Source organism: Stegostoma tigrinum, chromosome 44 (genome assembly GCF_030684315.1).
Source record: "Stegostoma tigrinum isolate sSteTig4 chromosome 44, sSteTig4.hap1, whole genome shotgun sequence".
In the NCBI taxonomy this organism is placed as follows: Eukaryota; Metazoa; Chordata; class Chondrichthyes; order Orectolobiformes; family Stegostomatidae; genus Stegostoma; species Stegostoma tigrinum.
In genome coordinates this window covers 3695544-3716274 of record NC_081397.1, presented here as the reverse complement: position 1 = coordinate 3716274, position 20731 = coordinate 3695544, and the positions used below count along the sequence as shown (strand labels likewise).

At 45.9% G+C, this 20731-nt stretch overlaps 2 protein-coding genes and 1 pseudogene across 2 annotated transcripts; 1 reads left to right on the top strand and 2 right to left on the bottom strand.

Annotated features, from left to right (window-relative positions):
- The first annotated feature begins 325 nt into the window (after positions 1-325).
- On the top strand, positions 326-745 carry LOC132206929 (late histone H2A.2.2-like). Its single transcript, XM_059642041.1, has one exon. The coding sequence runs from the start codon at positions 353-355 to the stop codon at positions 743-745; it is 393 nt and encodes a 130-aa protein (XP_059498024.1). The 5' UTR covers positions 326-352.
- Positions 746-1548: 803 nt separating this feature from the next.
- On the bottom strand, positions 1549-1965 carry LOC132206932 (histone H3). The gene has a single exon (XM_059642044.1). It carries the CDS (start codon positions 1957-1959, stop codon positions 1549-1551), a length of 411 nt encoding a protein of 136 aa, XP_059498027.1. The 5' UTR covers positions 1960-1965.
- An 874-nt stretch (positions 1966-2839) lies between these two features.
- The window catches only part of LOC132206921 (uncharacterized), a 1098881-nt pseudogene continuing 1080989 nt past the window's right edge, over positions 2840-20731 (bottom strand).

Below are 20731 nucleotides of genomic sequence, written 5' to 3'. Positions count from 1 at the left end.
AGAGAGAGATTGTGTGAAGTATACAGGTGTATTCTAAAAGTAAATTATCTGAAATATGAACGTATTCTTCTTTGTAAAACTTCTTCCAGTTTTGTACATATTGGCGGGCTTTCCGAGTTTGAAAGAAAGCGGTTGATGATTTGGCGCCGGGACGTTCCCGCCTCCTCCCCGGGCCCTCTCCGGATTGGTGAGGGAAGCAGATATCTGATTGGGAATGGAAACGACATTAGGAGATACCGAACAATGTGACCAATCAGCAATGGCCGCACCCCCATTCCTCCCGAAGGTATAAGAGGGCGGGATGGGGCCACATTGCAGCATTCTCTGTGAAAGTGTTTGCGAGGTTGTGGTAATGTCTGGGAGAGGAAAGGGCAGTGGAGGGAAAGCTCGCTCGAAGGCCAAGTCCCGGTCTTCCCGAGCTGGCCTGCAGTTCCCGGTGGGCCGTGTTCACAGGCTCCTGAGAAAGGGTAACTATGCTGAGCGTGTGGGTGCCGGAGCGCCGGTCTATCTGGCTGCGGTGCTCGAGTACCTGACGGCTGAAATCCTCGAGCTGGCCGGTAACGCGGCCCGGGACAACAAGAAGACCCGCATCATCCCCAGGCACCTCCAGCTGGCCGTGCGCAATGACGAGGAGCTCAACAAGCTGCTGGGAGGGGTGACCATCGCTCAGGGCGGGGTGCTGCCTAATATCCAGGCTGTGCTGCTGCCCAAGAAAACCGCCGCAGGGGGCTCCGCTAAAAAGTGAAGAGGCCGTTCTTGAATTTGCGAACACAAAGGCTCTTTTAAGAGCCACCCACCACATCAGTGAAAAGCAGCTAGACCGTCAATGCTGGCTAATTAATTTGCATTTTATGTGCGAGCACGGACGTCTAAATGAGCAAAAATAATCCCTTTTGTTTTCTCCTTGAGAGATAACACTAGAACAGCTGCCGGACGGGACGAATAAAGTTGGAGGTTTTGCTACAGGGACAGTGACTCAAAGGGGCATTCCCACCCAGACGCTGACAGGGAAATAGAGACATGGAATAGCTCTGCGCCACAAAGAGGCCATTCGAGACTGACCCGACCCTCCTCAGTTGGTCGAACGAATCCACTAGTGGGAGATTGCGCAAAATTTCGAGTGCACGAACAAAAATATAAACATAGTTTGTATGTTGTGGTGGGTTTTGAAATTGGCGATTATTTTCCACCATCCTCCTCCGCCAAGTTCAGTTACAGCTGGGGAAACGCCAAGGGAAGCAATTCGCACTCAGAGGCGTTTCAATTAGAAATGTATAAATTATAAAACGTGGAGTGCAGTACTTGAATTTGTTGCGATTAGTGAAAGTGTATAAATCTGATTGCCCCGAGTTGCGTCTTGTCTTTAAGATGAATTAGTGCATCTCAGACACATTAAGTTTCTGTAAGAGCTGTTGCATTGAGACGACATCTATAGCATTAACTAAAGTCCATCGTGCCTGACGATTGCCGCTCTCTCTGTATAGTATAGTGGCTCTGAAAAGAGCCGTTGTTTTTCGGGGTGAATGTGCAGGGTGGGGCACGCTCCTTTTAGGCGCGCTCCCCGCGGATCCGGCGGGCCAGCTGGATGTCTTTGGGCATGATGGTGACCCGCTTGGCGTGGATGGCACACAGGTTGGTGTCCTCAAACAGCCCCACCAGGTAAGCCTCGCTGGCCTCCTGCAGGGCCATCACGGCCGAGCTCTGGAAGCGCAGGTCGGTCTTGAAGTCCTGAGCGATCTCCCGCACCAGGCGCTGGAACGGCAGTTTGCGGATCAGCAGCTCGGTGGATTTCTGGTAGCGGCGGATCTCCCGCAGAGCCACCGTGCCGGGCCTGTAGCGATGAGGCTTTTTCACTCCGCCCGTGGCCGGAGCGCTCTTGCGGGCCGCTTTGGTCGCCAGCTGCTTGCGGGGAGCTTTCCCTCCGGTGGATTTGCGCGCTGTCTGCTTGGTTCTGGCCATTCTCTCTGTAATACACACAGGCCGCTGCTATCAATGCTGAGCCTGCTGCGGCGCTGCCTATTTAAGGGAATGGAGAGCCCGCCCTAGAGCCTGGATTGGATACAGCCCCGTCCCTCAACCCCCTGAGAAACAGCCGTTGAAGGACAGGAAAGGCAGCAAAATAGTTGTTGGAGGCTGATTGGTTAAGTTGAAATGACAGTTGGTCAATTTCAAATCGCCCGCCGATTTCAGAAAGAGCTGAAGTAATTTTAAAACGAGAACTCCCATGTGTCTGCAACTAAGGTTATATCTTATGCTTTACAAAATTTTCTTGTGAACCTAACTTGCAGTCAGCGCGGAGTGGGCTCTGAATCATTTCCTGATGTGTCTCTGACAGGCAGTTAGAATGAACTCGCCACTAAAACATCGGCACGGCTCCCAGAATCAAAATGAACAAAGTATCATTCCTGGAAGCGTGAATGAAGTACAAACACTGCAATATGCAATTAGCGCCTGGGCCGAAAATTACGGACAGAGCAAATTATTATTCATGGTATGGACAACTGGTAGTATTACCGATAGACTGGTATTCACAAGAAAGGGCATAACCAGCTGCAGAACAGTATCGTCTCGAATGGCCGTGAAACCTCTATCTGTAGTGCAGGGATACCTTGGTTATAAAACACTTTTCTGCAGAGTATAATTTCACAATCCGCGCTCTCTCTCCTGCAACGCGGGGCACGAACTTAATATATTTCCTTAAAGGATTGGTTCAAAATTAAAAGTCGCTGCACCAGCCCTATGTGTTGCCTTTCCCCGTCCTCAGGTCTCCGCTCTCAATCGGAGGGTTTGGGTGGCTCTGAAAAGAGCCTTTGGGTTCGCTGGAAAAGGGACGAGTTGCTCAGCCGCCGAATCCATAGAGAGTGCGGCCCTGGCGTTTCAGAGCGTACACCACGTCCATGGCAGTGACCGTCTTGCGCTTGGCGTGCTCAGTGTAGGTCACCGCATCCCTGATCACATTCTCCAGGAAAACCTTCAGCACCCCGCGGGTCTCCTCGTAGATCAAGCCCGAGATGCGCTTGACACCGCCACGGCGAGCCAGGCGCCGGATGGCTGGTTTCGTGATGCCCTGGATGTTATCACGGAGCACTTTGCGGTGCCGCTTCGCCCCGCCTTTTCCCAGGCCTTTGCCTCCTTTGCCTCGCCCAGACATCACGCTTCTTCACTGCAATCGCTGCCGAGTGAGAGCCGAGCTGCCTCACCTTCCTTCTTTATACAGCCCGCCCCGACCTGACTGAGAAAGAGCTGACAGAGAGGCGGCCCGGGCAGGAAACTGAGTGACAGACAGAGAAATGTCCAGCTCCGCCTCCAGCTGCGACTCAAGCTTCATGTTCGAAGATAATAAAACCTGGAACTTTTAAAAGCAGTTGTGATACAATTAAACGCCCATGTGCCGGCCTTTCTTTCAGGAGACAGCATGTCAGCTTCCATTTCAAAGATAGCAGAAACTGCAGATGCTGTAGAATACGACAGTGTCAGTTTCCATTGCTCCAGCTGAATCACACAAAATCAATTCTTGAGGGCTGTGTTATGAAGCGGGGTTTCTGCGCCAGTGTTACTCTCTCCCTAAATGTGTAAAATAGAAACGGACAGGAACTGAAACTGACTTTTCCACAGCCATGATAAGAAAGTGTGGGGCTGGATGAACACAGCTGGCCAAGCAGCATCTTAGGAGCACAAAAGCTTATATTTCGGGCCGAGACTCTTCATCCAGCCAATATCACTTTCCACAGCCATATCACATTCCTCAGTGACTGCCTCCGGCTCAGACTCACACCACGTGGATTCCAACTCAAGTTTCATCCCTCATGTTTTGAATCCTCCCAGGATCATAGATACCACCATGATGTTCAACGTTCCACGGACAGCAGCTCTGGCCACATTCTGAGATCCACCCTCAATGCGATGCGGCTGCACATGCATAGTCTCAACCTCTCTCTCCAACAGCATCGTAACACACTGGCTCAGAGCTGTACCAGTCCTCAGTTCCACTTCATGCTCCGGCTCATTCGTCAGACTAACAAGGAATTTTTTTTTCTCTTCTGATCAGGCAATCAGGCCCACAAGATGCATCAACTCAAAAATACCAATGGCTGTCTGGAACCTACCGCTCCTTCCCTTCCCTCTGACTCTATCCCCTCCCACAAACACCCCACATCATGTTGGGTATTGGCCATCCCTCCTAACCTTCTGCTCTCTGATGCTGAACGCTCTGTACTCAGCAAAGGCCTCAGCTTCATCTCTCTGCATCCAGTTCTGAGGAAGGGTCATCGGACCTGAAATGTTCACTTTTTCCCCTCCATAGATGCTGCCAAATCTGCTGAGCATTTCCAGTAACTTTGTTTTTGTTCCTGAACTGCAAGTGCACCCGAACTGATGGTCAGTAAAAATGAGAGGGTGTGTCCTCACACTGATTCATTGTAGAATGTGCGAGAGGAACTGGGTGTAAATGGAGCCAAGAAAGCATGCTTTGAGTGATTCAAATTAATTAATGTCTATGTCTCCAATCGGAACCAGGACAGGGACCCTTTGAGCCGGGCTCAGCTCTTTCCTGAGACATATCGGTGTCTCTGACAGGAACCTTTGGTTTCAGATGGTTACATGTTGCACCTATGGGTTCATTTCTTTTCTGCTTTCTTGGTCACTTTCACTATCGGCTTGGCCTTCACTTTAGTGAACCTTTCCAATGTTTTCAATTGTATTTGCTCCTCCTGCTCTGACAGTGAACATTACAAAATCAATCCCAGCGGAGATCAGCTGTTCTCCACTAAACATAGACACACAGACCGTGAAGTTTCTCAGCATGGGGAGATGTAGCTAACCTCTAGTCAAGGTGAGTGTGTGCCTGGGCAGACTTTCCGAGAGGAGAAGGAACATTGACTGCCCTGCTGTAATACAGGAGTATTGTTCTCAGGGTCAGTGCAACATGTCCAATTCTGTTCACTGTCACTCACATTAATCGATACAATACCATAGAGATTTGGGATTGTAGTGGGGATTGTTGTGATGGAACTTGCTGTTAGGGTGGATGGAGGCTATATCAAGTCTGATCAGTGTGTGAGTGTAAAACTGCATCACAGAGACGTGCAGTAAGGCATCCTTTGACTTGGGCCTCAGCATCATTGTATCTTCCACTATCAACATCCTGAAAGCTACCATGAACCACAAGCTGTACTGGACTCACCCAATAAATGCAGTGGCAACAAGAGCATGTCTAAGGCTATGGATACTGCAGCAAGGAACTTACCTCCTGATTTCTCAAACCTGTCCAAAATCTCCAACATTTAAGTCATGTGTTAGTGCTGCTCCAACTGCACACGGCAAGCGAGATACTATCCATGAAAAAGCTGCTCCTGTTTAATTGGCACCACATTCACAAACATCCACTCTCTCAAACATAAAATTAGACAGCACCTTCCAAACCCACAACTACTTCCATCTTGAAAGACAACAGCAGCAGGTTCACGGGAACAGCATGATCTGCAAGATCTTCTCCAAGCCACTCACCATCCTGACTTGGACATATATTGGCCATTCAGCCTGTGTCAATCCGTGAAAATCCTGCAATTCCCTTACTACCGGCAATGTGGGTCGACCTACAGCTCAGAGATTGCAATGGTTCAGGAAGGCAGTTCACTACCACCTTCTCACGCGCATTTTAGGAGGGCCAATCAATGCTCAGACCAGTCAGTGATGCCCACACCCGGCATTTTTTTTTCTTTGAAAAGTCTGCATCATTCTTGCCCAGTAACAAAGACTGTCCAAATTCTCTTAAAACATCCAGTTGTGAAACAAAGCATAGACTGGCTCATCATTTTGAAGAGCATCGATGTATTGCTTGCAAAAAAGACCTTGAAATTCCTGTTGCCTGACACTTTAATACACCACCTCGTTCCCAGTCCAACATCTCTGTCTCTGTCTTGCTGTAGAGTTCCATTGAAGCTCAACACAAGCTAGAAGAACAACACCTCATCTTCCACTTGGGGACCCTGCAGCCCTCCAGACTTAATATCGAGATGAATATTTTTTGTGCCTAAACTCTACCCCTCACAAGGCCTTGTTACCACATACCCTGCCATTATCCACCACCTACTGTCAGCCACTAATAGTCCCCATTAACTACTATTCAACCTCCCAGCCTGATCGTCAACAGCTCTGACCAAATATTCTTCTCTCTGTTAGGCTCTATCCTATCATTTATTCCAAACCCCATCACACTCTCCTTTTGCTTCTGTATATAAACTGACGTTTCCCCGGCCACCATCAGTTTTGCGTAAAGGTCACGGGATCCAGAATGTTAATTTTGTTTCTTTTTCCTTTGAAGATGCTGCCACACACAAAACCCCTCCAGGCCATTTGGTCCAACAAGTCCCCATCGCCCCTCTGAAGAGCAGACCCAGACCTATTCCCCTACCCTTTATATCTCGTGCTTAACCCACCTAACCGAAACATCCCTGGGCACCACGGGCAATTTAGCACAGCCAACCCGCCTAGTTTGCACACCTTTGGACTGTGGGAGGAAACCGGAGCATTCAAAATTATAGTCTAACGTTTATTCTATATGAAAACAGGAAAGTAGTTTATATGAGCAGTTCAAAACATTAGCATATAGTTCACATTTATGCACCTAATTTGCAGCAAACTTCATAGAATCATCATACAATCCCTAGAGTGTGGAAACAGACAATTCAGACCAACTAAAAGCCCACACCGACCCTCTGAACAGCATCCCACCAGACGCATTGCACTGCCCTGTCCCTTTGTCACACACAACCCAGAGCAGCGCATGCGTGAGGCCCTCCCCCTGCGCTGCCATTGAGGGGCATTTACTCAGTGAGTGGAAGAGGTTTGTTTGAAACAGACCGCAATGGAGAGACCAGCGCCCAGGGAAGCGAGGGAGCAGCAGGCTCCTTCCGGCAGCGCATCGAGATGTGAGTCTGGGACACAGAGTGGGGCTCCGAGACCGGCATTGATTCGGGCTCAGTTCAGGGAGAACCGGGGGCTGTTGGTAAGAGGCCGAGCGGGGCAGGAACTGGTCCCGGAACTTGGAGAGAGAGCGGCCTGGGGGCGGGGAGAGAGAGGCCTTTCTCGGTCTGTGTGTGGGCCTGCTGAGGGAGACACAGCGGCAAGAAGCTGCTGGGGGTCAGTCTTGTGGTATTTTTTATCCTCTCAGCACTGATGGAAATTCATCGATTGGCTTCTGTTTCACGCTGTTTTTAGATACTGTGCCGTGAACAGTGGAAATATTGCCAGACTTTCTGTATAACAAGGTGTAGAACTGGATGAAGACAGCAGGCCAAGCTGCTTGTCCTGCTATGTTCGTCCAGCTCTACGCCTTGTTATCTCGGATTCTCCAGCATCCGCCGTTCCTATTATCTCACATTTTCAGGATTTTACAGGAAGCGTGTATTCTCTCTTCCTCCAGGCAAATACTGGAAGGACCTGGATGTTATCATATTTCCTCGGTAGAAAGCCATGTGTGACTAGCTGCTTCTAACAATCAGCAGGTATGTAGCCCATTGACATTGACACCGGTTTTGAAGATGGATAGACTGAACGGTCATCTGGAACAGACACTCGGGAACAGCATTAAATCTGCACTGACTAAGGGCATTTTCAAACTTACAATCAAGACAAACAAATAGATCATGCTGTAACATAGTGGCAACAGCCATACCTCAGTTCAGTGCAGAAATGGGAAGAAACTGCTCACTGAGAGGACAAGAGTTACTAAAATGGATGAAACACGTTTATATGAAGCTTATCAGTAAATGAGAAGGACAGAATTAATTCTTTGTGGAATAATTCTAACCCTCTGACTCACACACACACACACACACACACACACACACACACACACACACACACACACACAAACTCTCACTGTCCAAAGGTGCATGTTGCAATGTGGAACAACCAAACGTTCTGTACATGCTGCGAATCATAGAAAATGGTACATTCAAAGTGATCTCCCCAAACAACCTCAAGTTATAGAAGTGTGCAGCACAGAAAAAGGCCCTTTGGCCCTTTGGGTTTGCGCCAATGAAAAACAGCTAACGACACTAAACCCAATCAGTCAGCATTCTATTTCTACGAATGTATCGAGGCTGCAGAGGAACTGCTGTCCCCACCCTTATCACAACATTATTCTCCATTTCTTCACGTTACAGGATTTAACATTGCTTTTAATTTTTCCTTCAGTCCAACAAGAAACATTATACATCTCCTTTCATTTTGTTTTCAAATTTCTACAAAGGGTTTGAAGTTACTCTCGACCTTCCCTAGTACACTCATGTTAGTTTCCATGTTCTTCTCTGTTGGATGCCAGTCACATGAGCAAAATTTGGAATAAACGTTCAGACCAGGGACTGACCAATCTAGAATAAACGCAGAATCAGAGACTGACAAAGGGAGAAATGCCTTCACTTTTAGGCCCTGACTCTGAGGGGATTAGATGAAGACTCATTCATGTTGAGCAGTAGAGATTAGAAAAATCAAACACACTCCTGCAACTTCTGAAAGTGATGTGTTCATTTTAAAAAGATACTCATGCACTGTGAAATACAATGACAAATAATGAGAAGCAGATTGACAGATAATACCAGAGACTGAATAAAGTACTGATGAAAACTCACTTCATCCATGCTGACATTCTGGTCAAGAGACTGAGAAAGAGTGGACATGTTTCTGCGAGAGTCAATGTATGAAAAAGCTGTTTTACAGTACATGAATCTTATGAGGAGTATCAGATCATGACATGACATGAGCTAGAAACACAAGGAGACATACAGAAACAGTCAGTGTGACTTGAATCAGTAACAGTCTTTAAAGATATATTGACGAGGAGCATGCAAGAAAACTCGCTCACAGCCAGTCATTGAATGACGAAAGGAAGATAATGAAATTTATCCTTACACAGATTTCCAGATATGGACAAATGTAAACTGATGCACAAACTCACCAATCACAACAGAGAGGAGATTTGGTGTTCGATGTTTATTTGTTACATTGTCTAGTTATGATTGACAAAGTCCACTGTGCACTCAAATTAAAAGGAAAAAACTGAGATTGAATGCAACGAAATTAAGCCTCACTGGTAAGGACAAATGTCAGTGCAAAATTAATCCCTCAATCATACAGGGTCAGTGAATATCTGCAGAGTTTATGCTGCATTCAGATACAAAACCACAAATGAACAGGAAAGGAGAATGAAATCCATATACAGCACCTGAGACTGTTGCAGACATCGCAAAGCTGGCACTCCAGCTATTCAAAGGCTGATAACTACAGAATTAATGTCAAGTTGGCACTACCAGATAGACACTAGGAGTGAGTGGAAGAAGCTCACATTCTCACCAAATACTGGAAACTAGTATGCGGAATAGAATGTCCCAGTGCAAGCACAATGGGCAGAATGGTCTACTTCTGCACTGCACCTCATCCTGATTCTGATCCTGGTGATGAAGGAAATGACATTCTGTTGTTTAGAGTATTAGTATAAATATATAACGTAGAAATAGAAAGATAGTTGCAGAACATAACTCTCTTTATTGAAAGAGCACTAAAAATGTCCAACAGAAAATGAATCTAAATACCTCATTGATACTACAGAACCCAGAAAAAAGATCCCGTACTGACACACAGAACCAGCATGCGGGACGTGCGGTATAGAAAACCGACACTCAGCACGCAAACTAGAAAACGTGTTACTGATTCAGAATGGTTCTCAGAGGAAAGCAGCCCCACTTCTATGACCCCTCCTAGATCCTGCCAACTGACAGTAAATGCAGAAGAGATTAATAGCCTGTCTGGACACCTCAATAGCTATGTCAGAATGTATCTCTCAGTCAAAGAGAATATTACTGGTTGCCAGAGAATCAAGACACATTGATACACAACAGTAAAAACTGACAGGTACAGATTGATATCTATGAAGACTCGTTGACATTCCAGAAACAGACAAAAGAAAGCTGATGTTGAAACTCGCATTCACATGGCAGGAACTGATGGGTACAGATTTATCATGACATTCGTATTCAAACAGCAGGAAATGACAGGCAAGGACTGATCATTTTTCTTGCCCATTTACACAGCATAAACTGACTAGGAGAGAATGATAAATTTATTTCCACATTCAAAACCCAGAAACTGACAGGTACAGGTTGATAATTGATAACTAATAACTGACAGGGAGTGGTGGAGACATATGCTCACACATTTATGTTGCAAATACTGACATGAAGAATATTATTATTAGATGCAAATTCACAGAGTAATAACTGACAGGTACACATTGAGCAAAGAACCTACCTCTGATGTCTCCCCGATATCTACCTCCTTTCACTTTAAAACCATGTCCCCTCGTCAAAGCTAACTCCACTCCTCTATCTCTACCTCTGTTCATTTTGTACACCTCTGTGCTGTACCATATCTGTAATTCTGATTTCGGTGAGAAACGAGCAGTTGTATTGGTAGGCTCATTCAGAAGGTCAGGAGGTATGGGATACAGGGGAACTTAGCTGCTTGGATACAGAATTGGCTGGCCAACAGAAGACAGCGAGTGGTAGTAGAAGGAAAATATTCTGCCTGGAAGTCAGTGGTGAGTGGGGTTCCACAGGGCTCTGTCCTTGGGCCTCTACTGTTTGTAATTTTTATTAATGACTTGTTTGAGGGGATTGAAGGATGGGTCAGCAAGTTTGTAGACGACACAAAGGTCGGAGGTGTCGTTGACAGTATAGAGGGCTGCTGTAGACTGCAGCGGGACATTGACAGGGTGCAGAGATGGGCTGAGAGGTGGCAGATGGAATTCAACCTGGATAAATGCGAGGTGATGCATTTTGGAAGGTCGAATTTGAAAGCTGAGTACAGGATTAAGGGTAGGATTCTTGGCAGTATGGAGGAACAGAGGGATCTTGGTGTGCAGATACATAGATACCTTAAAATGGCCACCCAAGTGGACAGGGTTGTTAAGAAAGCATATGGTGTTTTGGCTTTCATTAACAGGGGAATTGAGTTTCAGAGTCGTGAGATCTTGTTGCAGCTCTATAAAACTTTGGTTAGACCGCACTTGGAATACTGCGTCCAGTTCTGGTCGCCGTATTATAGGAAAGATGTGGATGCTTTGGAGAGGGTTCAGAGGAGGTTTACCAGGATGCTGCCTGGACTGGAGGGCTCATCTTATGAAGAGAGGTTGACTGAGCTCGGTCTCTTTTCATTGGAGAAAAGGAGGAGGAGAGGGGACCTAATTGAGGTATACAAGATAATGAGAGGCATAGATAGAGTTGACAGCCAGAGACTATTTCCCAGGGCAGAAATGGCTAGCATGAGGGGTCATAGTTTTAAGCTGGTTGGTGGAAAGTATAGAGGGGATGTCAGAGGCGGGTTCTTTACACAGAGAGTTGTGAGAGCATGGAATGCGTTGCCAGCAGCAGTTGCGGAAGCAAGGTCATTGGGGTCATTTAAGAGACTGCTGGACATGCATATGGTCACAGAAATTTGAGGGTGCATACATGGGGATCAATGGTCGGCACAACATTGTGGGCTGAAGGGCCTGTTCTGTGCTGTACTGTTCTATGTTCTATATTAGTGATGCCACAGATCTCACATTCTCTAACCATATCAGAAATGTGTGACCATTCATCAGAATGGTTCTCAGAATAAAGCAGTTCCCCTCCTATTATCACCCCATGTCCTCAACGTCTCCATCCCCTCACCTACCACATGGACTGACACTTAACTCATAAATCACGCAATGCAGAAGAGATTAAGACGCAGCCTCAACATCCTAACAATAACTATCACAGAGTGAATCATGCAGTTACAGAGAATAATACTGGCTTTCAGAGAACTAAGCCATTTTGATAAACGAGGAGAAACTGACATGTACAGATCAATAACTAAACCCATTTATTCATATTGAAGAAGCACACAAACCGATGATGATGACACATTTACCACAATGTAAATATGTGACTATAGTTATCAGTGTCTTTTGGTTTCTGCTAATTTCAGTCAGGCATTCACACTGCAGTAACTATCAGGGAGAGATTAAAAACTACATTCTCACTGACAAAGCTAAAACTGACAGTCATAATGATAACTGCATTCCCAGTTTCACAGAGCATAAAGTGATAAGTACAGTCTGATAACTAGACTCTCCTATTCACAGAGCAGAATCTCACAGACATATATTGGTAACAGCACTCACATTCACTAAGCAGGAACTGAGAGGTATATTTTGATAAGAACATTTACAAATTGCAAGACAGAAACAGAGAGGCATACATTGGTAACTGTACTCATGCTAACGCAGCAGAAACTGACAGAGACAGGGTAACATTGTCTCTGTTAATTCACAGTGCAGAAACTAACAAGAACAGACTGGTAAATATACTCACCCATTGACTTTGGTGAAACTGGCAGGTATATATTGATAACTGTATTGATTATATATAAATGATTTGGAGTTGGGTGTTGAGGATAAAATCTCTTCATGTGCAGTTGATACTAAGCCAGGGAGAAGAGTGAATTGTGAGGATGACACTGAGTGACTTCACAGGTACATTGACAAGTTGGCCAAATGGGCAGAGACCTGGCAGATAAATTTCAATGCAGAAAAAATATGAGCTTGAGCATTTTGCTAATAAAAACACAGAGAGACAATACAAGCTTAAGGGTACAGCTTTGAGGGGAGTATTGAGCAGAGAGATCTTGGGGTTCATGTGCATTATTCTCTGAAGGTGGCCAGGCAAGTTGAAACAGTTGTGAAGCAGTTTCAAAGGATCCTTGAGTTTAAAAATAGAGACATTGAGTCTCAAAACAAGGAAGTAATGCTACATCTCTACAAGTCATTGCTAAGACCACATTGCTCAGACTGTGTTTGTTCTCAGTTCTGGGCACCTTACTTAAGGAAGAAGTCTCTGGGGAGGGTCCAAAGGAGATTACGAGAATGACAGCAGGAATGAAAGATTTTACTTACATGGAAAGACTAATGAAATCAGGCTTATTCCCCTTGGAGCAGAGAAGATTAAAAGGAAACTTTATGGACGTGTTCACAATTATGAAGAATTTTGAGAGAGTGAAGTTCAATACTTTGTTTCCACTATGTCAGTAACCAAGGGTCACAATTTCAAGATTGTCACCAAGACAGCTAGGAGTGAGATGAGGAGAAAAATCTTTACTCGGAACGTTGTTCGGATTTGGAATGTGCTGCCTGGGAGAGTGGTGGAGGTGGATTCCATATGAGGTATGAAAAGAGAGCTGGATATATGTTTGAAAATGATGAACTTTGACGCTAATTTAGATAGATCTGGAGAACAATTCTGCCGAGAATTATTTCCAGCTCACCACAATTAAAAAAATAAATGCAGAGTCGATTCAATTCATTGGCTAATCTGTTCTGACCCACTGACCAGGAGATCAAATGGATACTCAAGCTGGGAATGGACAGCACAAAATCTCAAATCCCTGCCATCAAGGGTCCGCTGGGTGAAGACATTTGTCCCCATCTCAGTCCTTCCCTGTTTCCTTTAGCCTGTGACTGCCTGATTCTGGACTCACGCACCCTCGCCTTATACTCTGGCCATCAGCAACATCTGTGTTCACCACTGTTTAGTCCTGTTAAAATTTTATAGATTTCTGTGAGATGACCCCACATTCTTCCAAACCCCAGTGAATATAATGCTAATCGATCCAGCCTCTCCTTATCCATCAGTCCTGCCATCCCAGGAATCAGTCTGGGAAACCTCGGCTGCATTCCCTCCATAGCCACGGCATCCTTCCTCAGAGATGGAGACCCCAAACTGCACACACAATACTGCAGGACGTGGTCTCTCCCTGTACAATTGCAGCAAGACAGCCCTGCTCCTGGACTCGAACCCTGTCGCTATGAAGGCCACCGTCCTGTTGCCTTCTTCACCGTCTGCTGCTGCTGCAATGCTCACTGTCAGTGACTGGTGTACGAGGTACTCCCAGGTCTAATTGCGCCCCCGCATCCCTATCTGTCACCTTTCGGATAACAACTTGTTTTCCTGGTTATGCTCCCAAAGCAGATAACCTCTCGCTGATCCACATTAAACTGGATGAACCAATTCTGTGTCAAGTCTACAAGCTGGATATTCAGAGGAGGTGGGTGGTGAGCGCACAGGCACAGAGGGGGCAGACAGTGAGCGTGGGGGACAGAGGGGCTGGGTGGTGAGAATAACACTTTATCTGGAAGACAGTGAGAGTGTACAGGATGAGCTGTGAACATCTGGGGTTATTACACAGACCAATTCCTCTGAGAAACGCACACCATTGGAACAAGCCTAAAACTGACGATGATGAATGTTATTTCTCTGTACTCTGAACAGGGCATGGCCAGCTCTGCCAAGGTGGCAATGGATGCCAATCTCAGAATGTCCTCCGACAGATTGCCTTCATGCTGAGCAAGTGGATGAGATGTCCGCAAAGTGATAAGAGTAAAGTGCGGAGCGGACCAGGTAAGAACGGCAGATTTCGCTCCCAAAAGGACCATCAGAGACAGGAATGGAAAGAGGCCATTCAGCCCCTCGAGCCTGCATTCTGTTGGACTGTGGCTGATCCACCATTCCTCGTGTCCACTTTCTTGCCCTTTCCTTTGATTCCCTGGCTGATCAAGAATCTATCAATCCCAGCCTTACATCTGCCTCACCCCTGCCGCAACAAATACACATGTTCGCTGTGCCAAGAAGTTCCAAAGATTCCTAGCTCCCTTAGAGAAGAAATGCCTTCTCATGTTAGTCTTCACAAGTGAACCAGATGGTTCTTTGTTCCTGACAATGTTCATCATTAAAATCTCAACTCCAGATCTGCTTTGTTTAAAGTTGAATTCAAATCCATTACCTGCCACAACAAGGTTCAAATTCAAGTCCTCAGAGTACCCCTTGGACATCTGACAAAATTACCTCCCCATTAGTTTAGAAATTGAAAGTGAATCTCATCAAAGTGCAGTGCTCAGATCAGAATAAATTGACCCACACCGTTGAGCTAAACATTGACAGTAGTGGATTCCCCACAGTGTAGAAGTAGGCCATTGGCCCATCAAGTCTCTACTAAACTACAAGGAACATCCCACCCAGACCTGCGCTGCTACCCTGCCCCTGTAACCATGCATTTCCCATGATTAATCTCCCTAATCTACACACCCCTGGACACTATGAGCAATTTAGCATGACCAATCCACCTAACCTGCACACGTTTAGACCAATGGGAGAAGCCTGGAGCACCTGGCGGAAACACACAGACAATATGAGGCAGCAGTGCTAAGCACTGAGCCACCAATGTTTTTGCCATGTAGGGCTTGATTGTCTGGTCGTGCTGAAAGCGCGGGGTTCAGTTCCTGCACTGGTTGAGATTGCTGTGAATGATCGTTCCCCTTTGCCTTAGATGTGGTGACCCACAGGTTAAACAGTAAAACAGTTGTTGTTGCTGTCTCTCTCTCTCTCTCTCTCTCTCTCTCTCTCTCTCTCTCTTTCTCTGTAATGGGACCACAGTGACTCTCCATTAACCACCTGCTAAAAAGTAACTTTGCTGATTAAAAATTATCTGCCAGCTTTTTCACTGCAAAATAACTTGAGTGTTTCCCGCCTGATGCAATGTCACAGTGACGTGTAAATAAAGGACACTTTAATGACAGAATGTATCTAAAAGCACTGGGAGAGGGTGCAGAGGCAGACTTACCAGGATGTTGCCTTAGACGCTGGAGAGTGTCAGTGATGGAGAGAGATTGGAGAGATCAGGGTTGTTATCTTTAGAGCAGAGGAGATTGAGAGGCTGGACATGAAGGGGATGTATCAAATGATGAGGGACCATAGATTGGGTAAGCAGGAAGAAACTTTTCGTCCTTGATGGAGGGACCAATGAGGGAAAACGCTTTCATCCAGAGGCTGGTGGGGAACCTACAACTCGCTACCAATGAAGTTGGGAGTGGCAGAAACCCTCATCACATTGAAGAAGGATTTTGATGTGCACTTGGGATGCCAAGGCAATGGGCTGTGTGCTGGGGAAGTGGTATTAGAGAATGGTGAAGTGGTTGTTTTTGACTGGTACAGACTCAGTGGGCTATTTTTTTGTGCTGTCGACCTCTTAATACTGTGACTAGCTCACTTTGAGATATGTGTTCTACATTCAAGATGCTGTCTAGATGTAAGGTGATTTTGTCCATTCTGTTTTTGAGGTAAGGGGTTTGTCTTATGAAGAGAGATTGAGCAGTTTTGGCTGATAATCTCTGGAGTTTAGAAGAATGAGAGGGGATCTAATTGAGGGATATAAGATGGAAAGCAGAAGGAAAGAGAATGTTTCCTCATGTGGGACAATCTGGAACAACAGGTCAACATTTCAGGAGAAGGTGGTGGGACAGTTTGAAAACAGAGATAAGAAGGAATGCAAGTGTGGGCAGGAAACTGGATCTGAGGCCAAGATGGGGTCAGCCAGGCCATATTAAATGGGGCCACAGGCACCCAAGAGGCTGAATGGTCTCCTCCTGCTCGCCCGTAAGTTGTATTGGTCATTCAGTTACCTGAGCGCATTTTAGCGTGGGTGCTACATAGAACGTGGACAGAACACTCTTATTCTGAGATTCTAAAGTGTGTGATCCACTACAGGTCACTCAGTAAGAGTGAATCTAAGAACCATATGATAACACAGCAGCATTAAGCCATTTGGCCCACTGAGTCTGCTTCGTCATCTAACTGTTGCTGAAATGTATCTAAACTGTATTCTCTAACCTTCTTCCCCTAGTACTTGATCCCTTTACGAATCCCTTTACCACAACCATCTGTGGCAATGAGTTCCACAGATTCATCACCCTATGGCTGAGGAAATTCCTGCTCATCTCAGTTCGAAAGGGTCATCCCTTCACTCTGAGGCTGTGCCCCTCATGTCCTCGTCTCTATCCTGGCCTCTCAATATTCCCTAAGTTTCAATCAGATTATCCTCATCCTCTGAATCTCCATTGAGTACAGACACACAGTTCTCAACAACTCATCAGACATGTCCTGGGATCTTGTAAATCTCCTCTGGATCCCCCTCCAAGGCCAGCACTTCCTTCCTGATATACAGGGCCCAAGGCTGCTCACAGTATTCCAAGTACAGTCTGACCAGAGCCTTTTACAAGCTCAGCACTACGTCTATGTTGTATTCCAGCTGTCTTGAAATGAACGCAAATGTTACATTAACTGGCAAATGAACTTGCATGTTAACTTTAAGAGAACCCTGAACTAGGACTCCCAGTCTCTTCATGCTTTAGATTTCCAAAACCTTCCCCATTTGGAAAACAGTCAATGCCTCCATTCCTACCCAAGCGCATAACCCCACACTTTCCCCCATTGTATTCCATTGCAATTTCTTTGCCCACTCTCTGAGCCTGCCCAGGCCCTTCTGCAGCCTCTCTGCTTCCTCACCATTACCTGTCCCTCCACTGAACTTCCTGTCATCAAAGAAACAGGAAATGACAAAGCTCCCCATGAGATTGATTTTGGACCCAGAGCGAATGGCCCCAGTGACTAAGGCCCGAAGGGCCCACTCTCAGATATTACGCTGTTGTATCGGGGTAGTAAACAGTGCCCAAACTTTAGGTGTCCCCTCAGAGCAAGATGAACAATATCGCAGTTAGCCATCAGTGTCTGTTTCCCTCTTCCAATTCCCGTTACCCTGTTGTCAATTTCGTTGACATTCTGAAATTTGACAATGATTCAGGTGAATTGCAAACACTATCGTGATTAGTAAATTCAAATCACATAAAAAGATTCGAGTAGCTTGGGCAGGTCTTTGTTCCAGGCTTTAAGCAAGAGGAAAGCAGTGATATTACAAGTGGCTGGGTTTTCTGAGGGTCGAGATGAACCAGAGAAAATCTCCACTTTCACTGAGCCAGAAATGTCACAAAAATATATATAATGTATCCTTTACCAGTGTTTCTTGGCTTTGGGATAATGATGGCCGAGTACACCAAACCGCCATCCAGCTTGGTATCATCTATAATCAGAAACAATAAGCAAAGGGAATTGAAGGGTTAGAAAACAGAATGTTAATATGACAACAAAGGCCGCCTCCAGATTGAAGAGAGAGATAATTACCATCAGAGAGCCAACCGGCAGGAATATAAACCGAAGCTGTTGGCAATGTACAGACATTTCTCACCGCAGGTCACAGAGCAGGTGACTCAACAACGCTGAGTCTGGGAAATTGACAACAGAAATAACGAGATGCCCAACGAATTCCAGGGATATTTTGCATCAACATTTGGTACAAAGTGTGCACCTACCATCCCAGAACAAGCTAACAATAGGGAAATGGAAGGTGCAGGCCCGGGAAGTTAAAGTATTTTATTCAATCATCTGGCATGGGCATTTCCTGCATTTATCACCCACCCCATCCACAATTGCCCCCTTGAGAAGGTGGTGGTGAGTTGCCTTCTTGAACTGCTGCAGCCCACCTGCTGTTGGTAGCCTTTCAATGCCCTTCAGGAGGGAATTCCAGATTTTTGACCGAGTAACACTGAAGCAGTGGCTGATCTATTCCCAAATCGAGATGGTGAGAGGCTCAGAGGGGAACTTGCAGGGTGCGATGTTCCCCGTATATCTGCTGCCCTTCTGGATGGATATGGTTATGAGTCTGGAAAGTGCTGTCCGCAGCGTCTTTGGTGAATTTCTGCAGTGCATCTTGTTGGAGGTACACACTGCTGCTACTGAGCGCCAGTGGTGGAGGGAGTGGTGGCTTGTGGATGTGGTGCCAGTAAGCAGGGGCTGGCTCCTTTGTCCTTGGATGGTGTCAAGCTTCTCAAGTATTGTTGGAGCTGCACCCATCCAGGCAATTAGGGAGTATTCCTTCACTCCCCTCACTTGTGACTGAGATACTTGGAATGGCTCAATCAGGGCAGCTTCTAACCATATCACCTTCAAAGGAATGACATCATGAAATATCAAGGTGTAGAGCTGGATGAACACAGCAGGCCAAGCAGCATCAGAGGAGCAGGAAAGCTGAGATTTCAAGCCGAGACACCTCTGCAGATCCCTTTTTTCTGAAGAACAGTTGAGGCCCGAAACGTCAGCTTTTCTGCTCCTCTGATGTGGATTGGCCTGCTGTGTTCATCCAGCTCCTACACCATTTTATCTCAGATTCTCCAGCATCTGTGGTACCTTCTATTTCATGAAATATCAATACTGTTTAGCCTTCTTTTGGTGGACATCAGCGTCTCCCATACAATTTACAAGTTGAGCCATATCCATCTCAAGCAACCTCCCTCAGACAAATGGAAAGCCTTTATTTTTCCACTGTTTAATAATATTTCTCTGGCTTAGCTCCATTGCTCTCGAATATTGAGGTTTGTGAACAGAATGAATGTTTACCATCACGTGTCCCTGTGTTCTTCACTGAACAGTACTCTGCTCCAGCACAGCTCGTCACTAAAGGGTCAAAAGAAGAGACAGAGAGTTGTCATCAACAGCAAACAGTCAGCCCCCAAGTGGCAAATAATATCTGTCCTTGATGAGTTTCCCCAAAAAATTCTGTGATTCTTTTTAAATCTGATATTCATTGACTGAAGAAAGCTAATGGAATGCTGGCCTTTCTATCCAGAGGATTGGAGTACAAGGACACAGAGTTATGCTGCACTTGTACAACACCCTGGTTAGACCCCACTTGAAGCAGGTCTGGGCACCACACTTCAGGAAGGATAGATTGGCCTTGGAGGGAGAACATTGTAGGTTTACAAGAATGATACCTGGACTGCAGGGGTTATGTCATATTTAGAAGGTTAAGGGGTGACCTGATCAAAGATCTTATAGGAAAAGACTGGGTGCTTAAATAGAAACTATTTCCACTGGCTGGGGTTTCTGGACCTATGGACGGTGTAGCCTGAGAATTAGGGCCAGACTGTTCAGGAAAGATGTCAGGAAGCACTTCCACACACAAAGGGTGGGAAAGGTTTGGAACTCGCTCCCACAAACAACAGCAGATGCTGGATCGGTTGTTAATTTTCAATCTGAGAGAGAGAGAGAGAGAATTCTTTTGTTCAGCTAATGTATTTAGGGAATAAACGCTAAAGGCTGGTATATGGCAGACCAGCCTCAAGGAAATGAATTACCTACTCCTGATTTCTTTTGTACGAAAGCTCAACATTCATAAATCAGGAAGAATCTGTAGTTACGAAGTGTCATTTTCATGCACTGGCGCAACTACAGATTGAAATACTTCCAGATGTTTTATTTTCATACACTCCAGATCCTCAGTGCCCTCTGGGACAAACAGTCCTCAAATCCCCTTCTACGCCTCTTACTTTTCACCTTAAAATGTTGCCCCTTCTTCCTTTGTCAGTCACCCTTCATCTTAGGGGAACAGCTGCTTCCTATCCCCTCCCAGCCCCCGCCCATGCCCTTCGTAAGAGAGTCACTGAAACCGACCTTCAATCCAACTTGTCCCTGCGGACCATGTTCCCAAACTAAACTCGTCACACCTGCCTGTGTTTGGCCCATATCCCTCCAAACCTTTCCAATTCATGTACTTTCCCAAATGTCTTTTAAATGCTGTCCTGTACCCACATCCACCACTTCCTCTGGAAGTCCATTACCTGCATGAACTGCTGTCTGTGCAAAACAAAAATTGTCCCTTATGTATTTGTTAACCTTTGTACTCTCACTTTAAGAAGAACCCGAGTTTTACACTGCCCCAACCTGGAGAAAAGGCACCTGCCATTCTCCTCATCCATACCCTTGATATT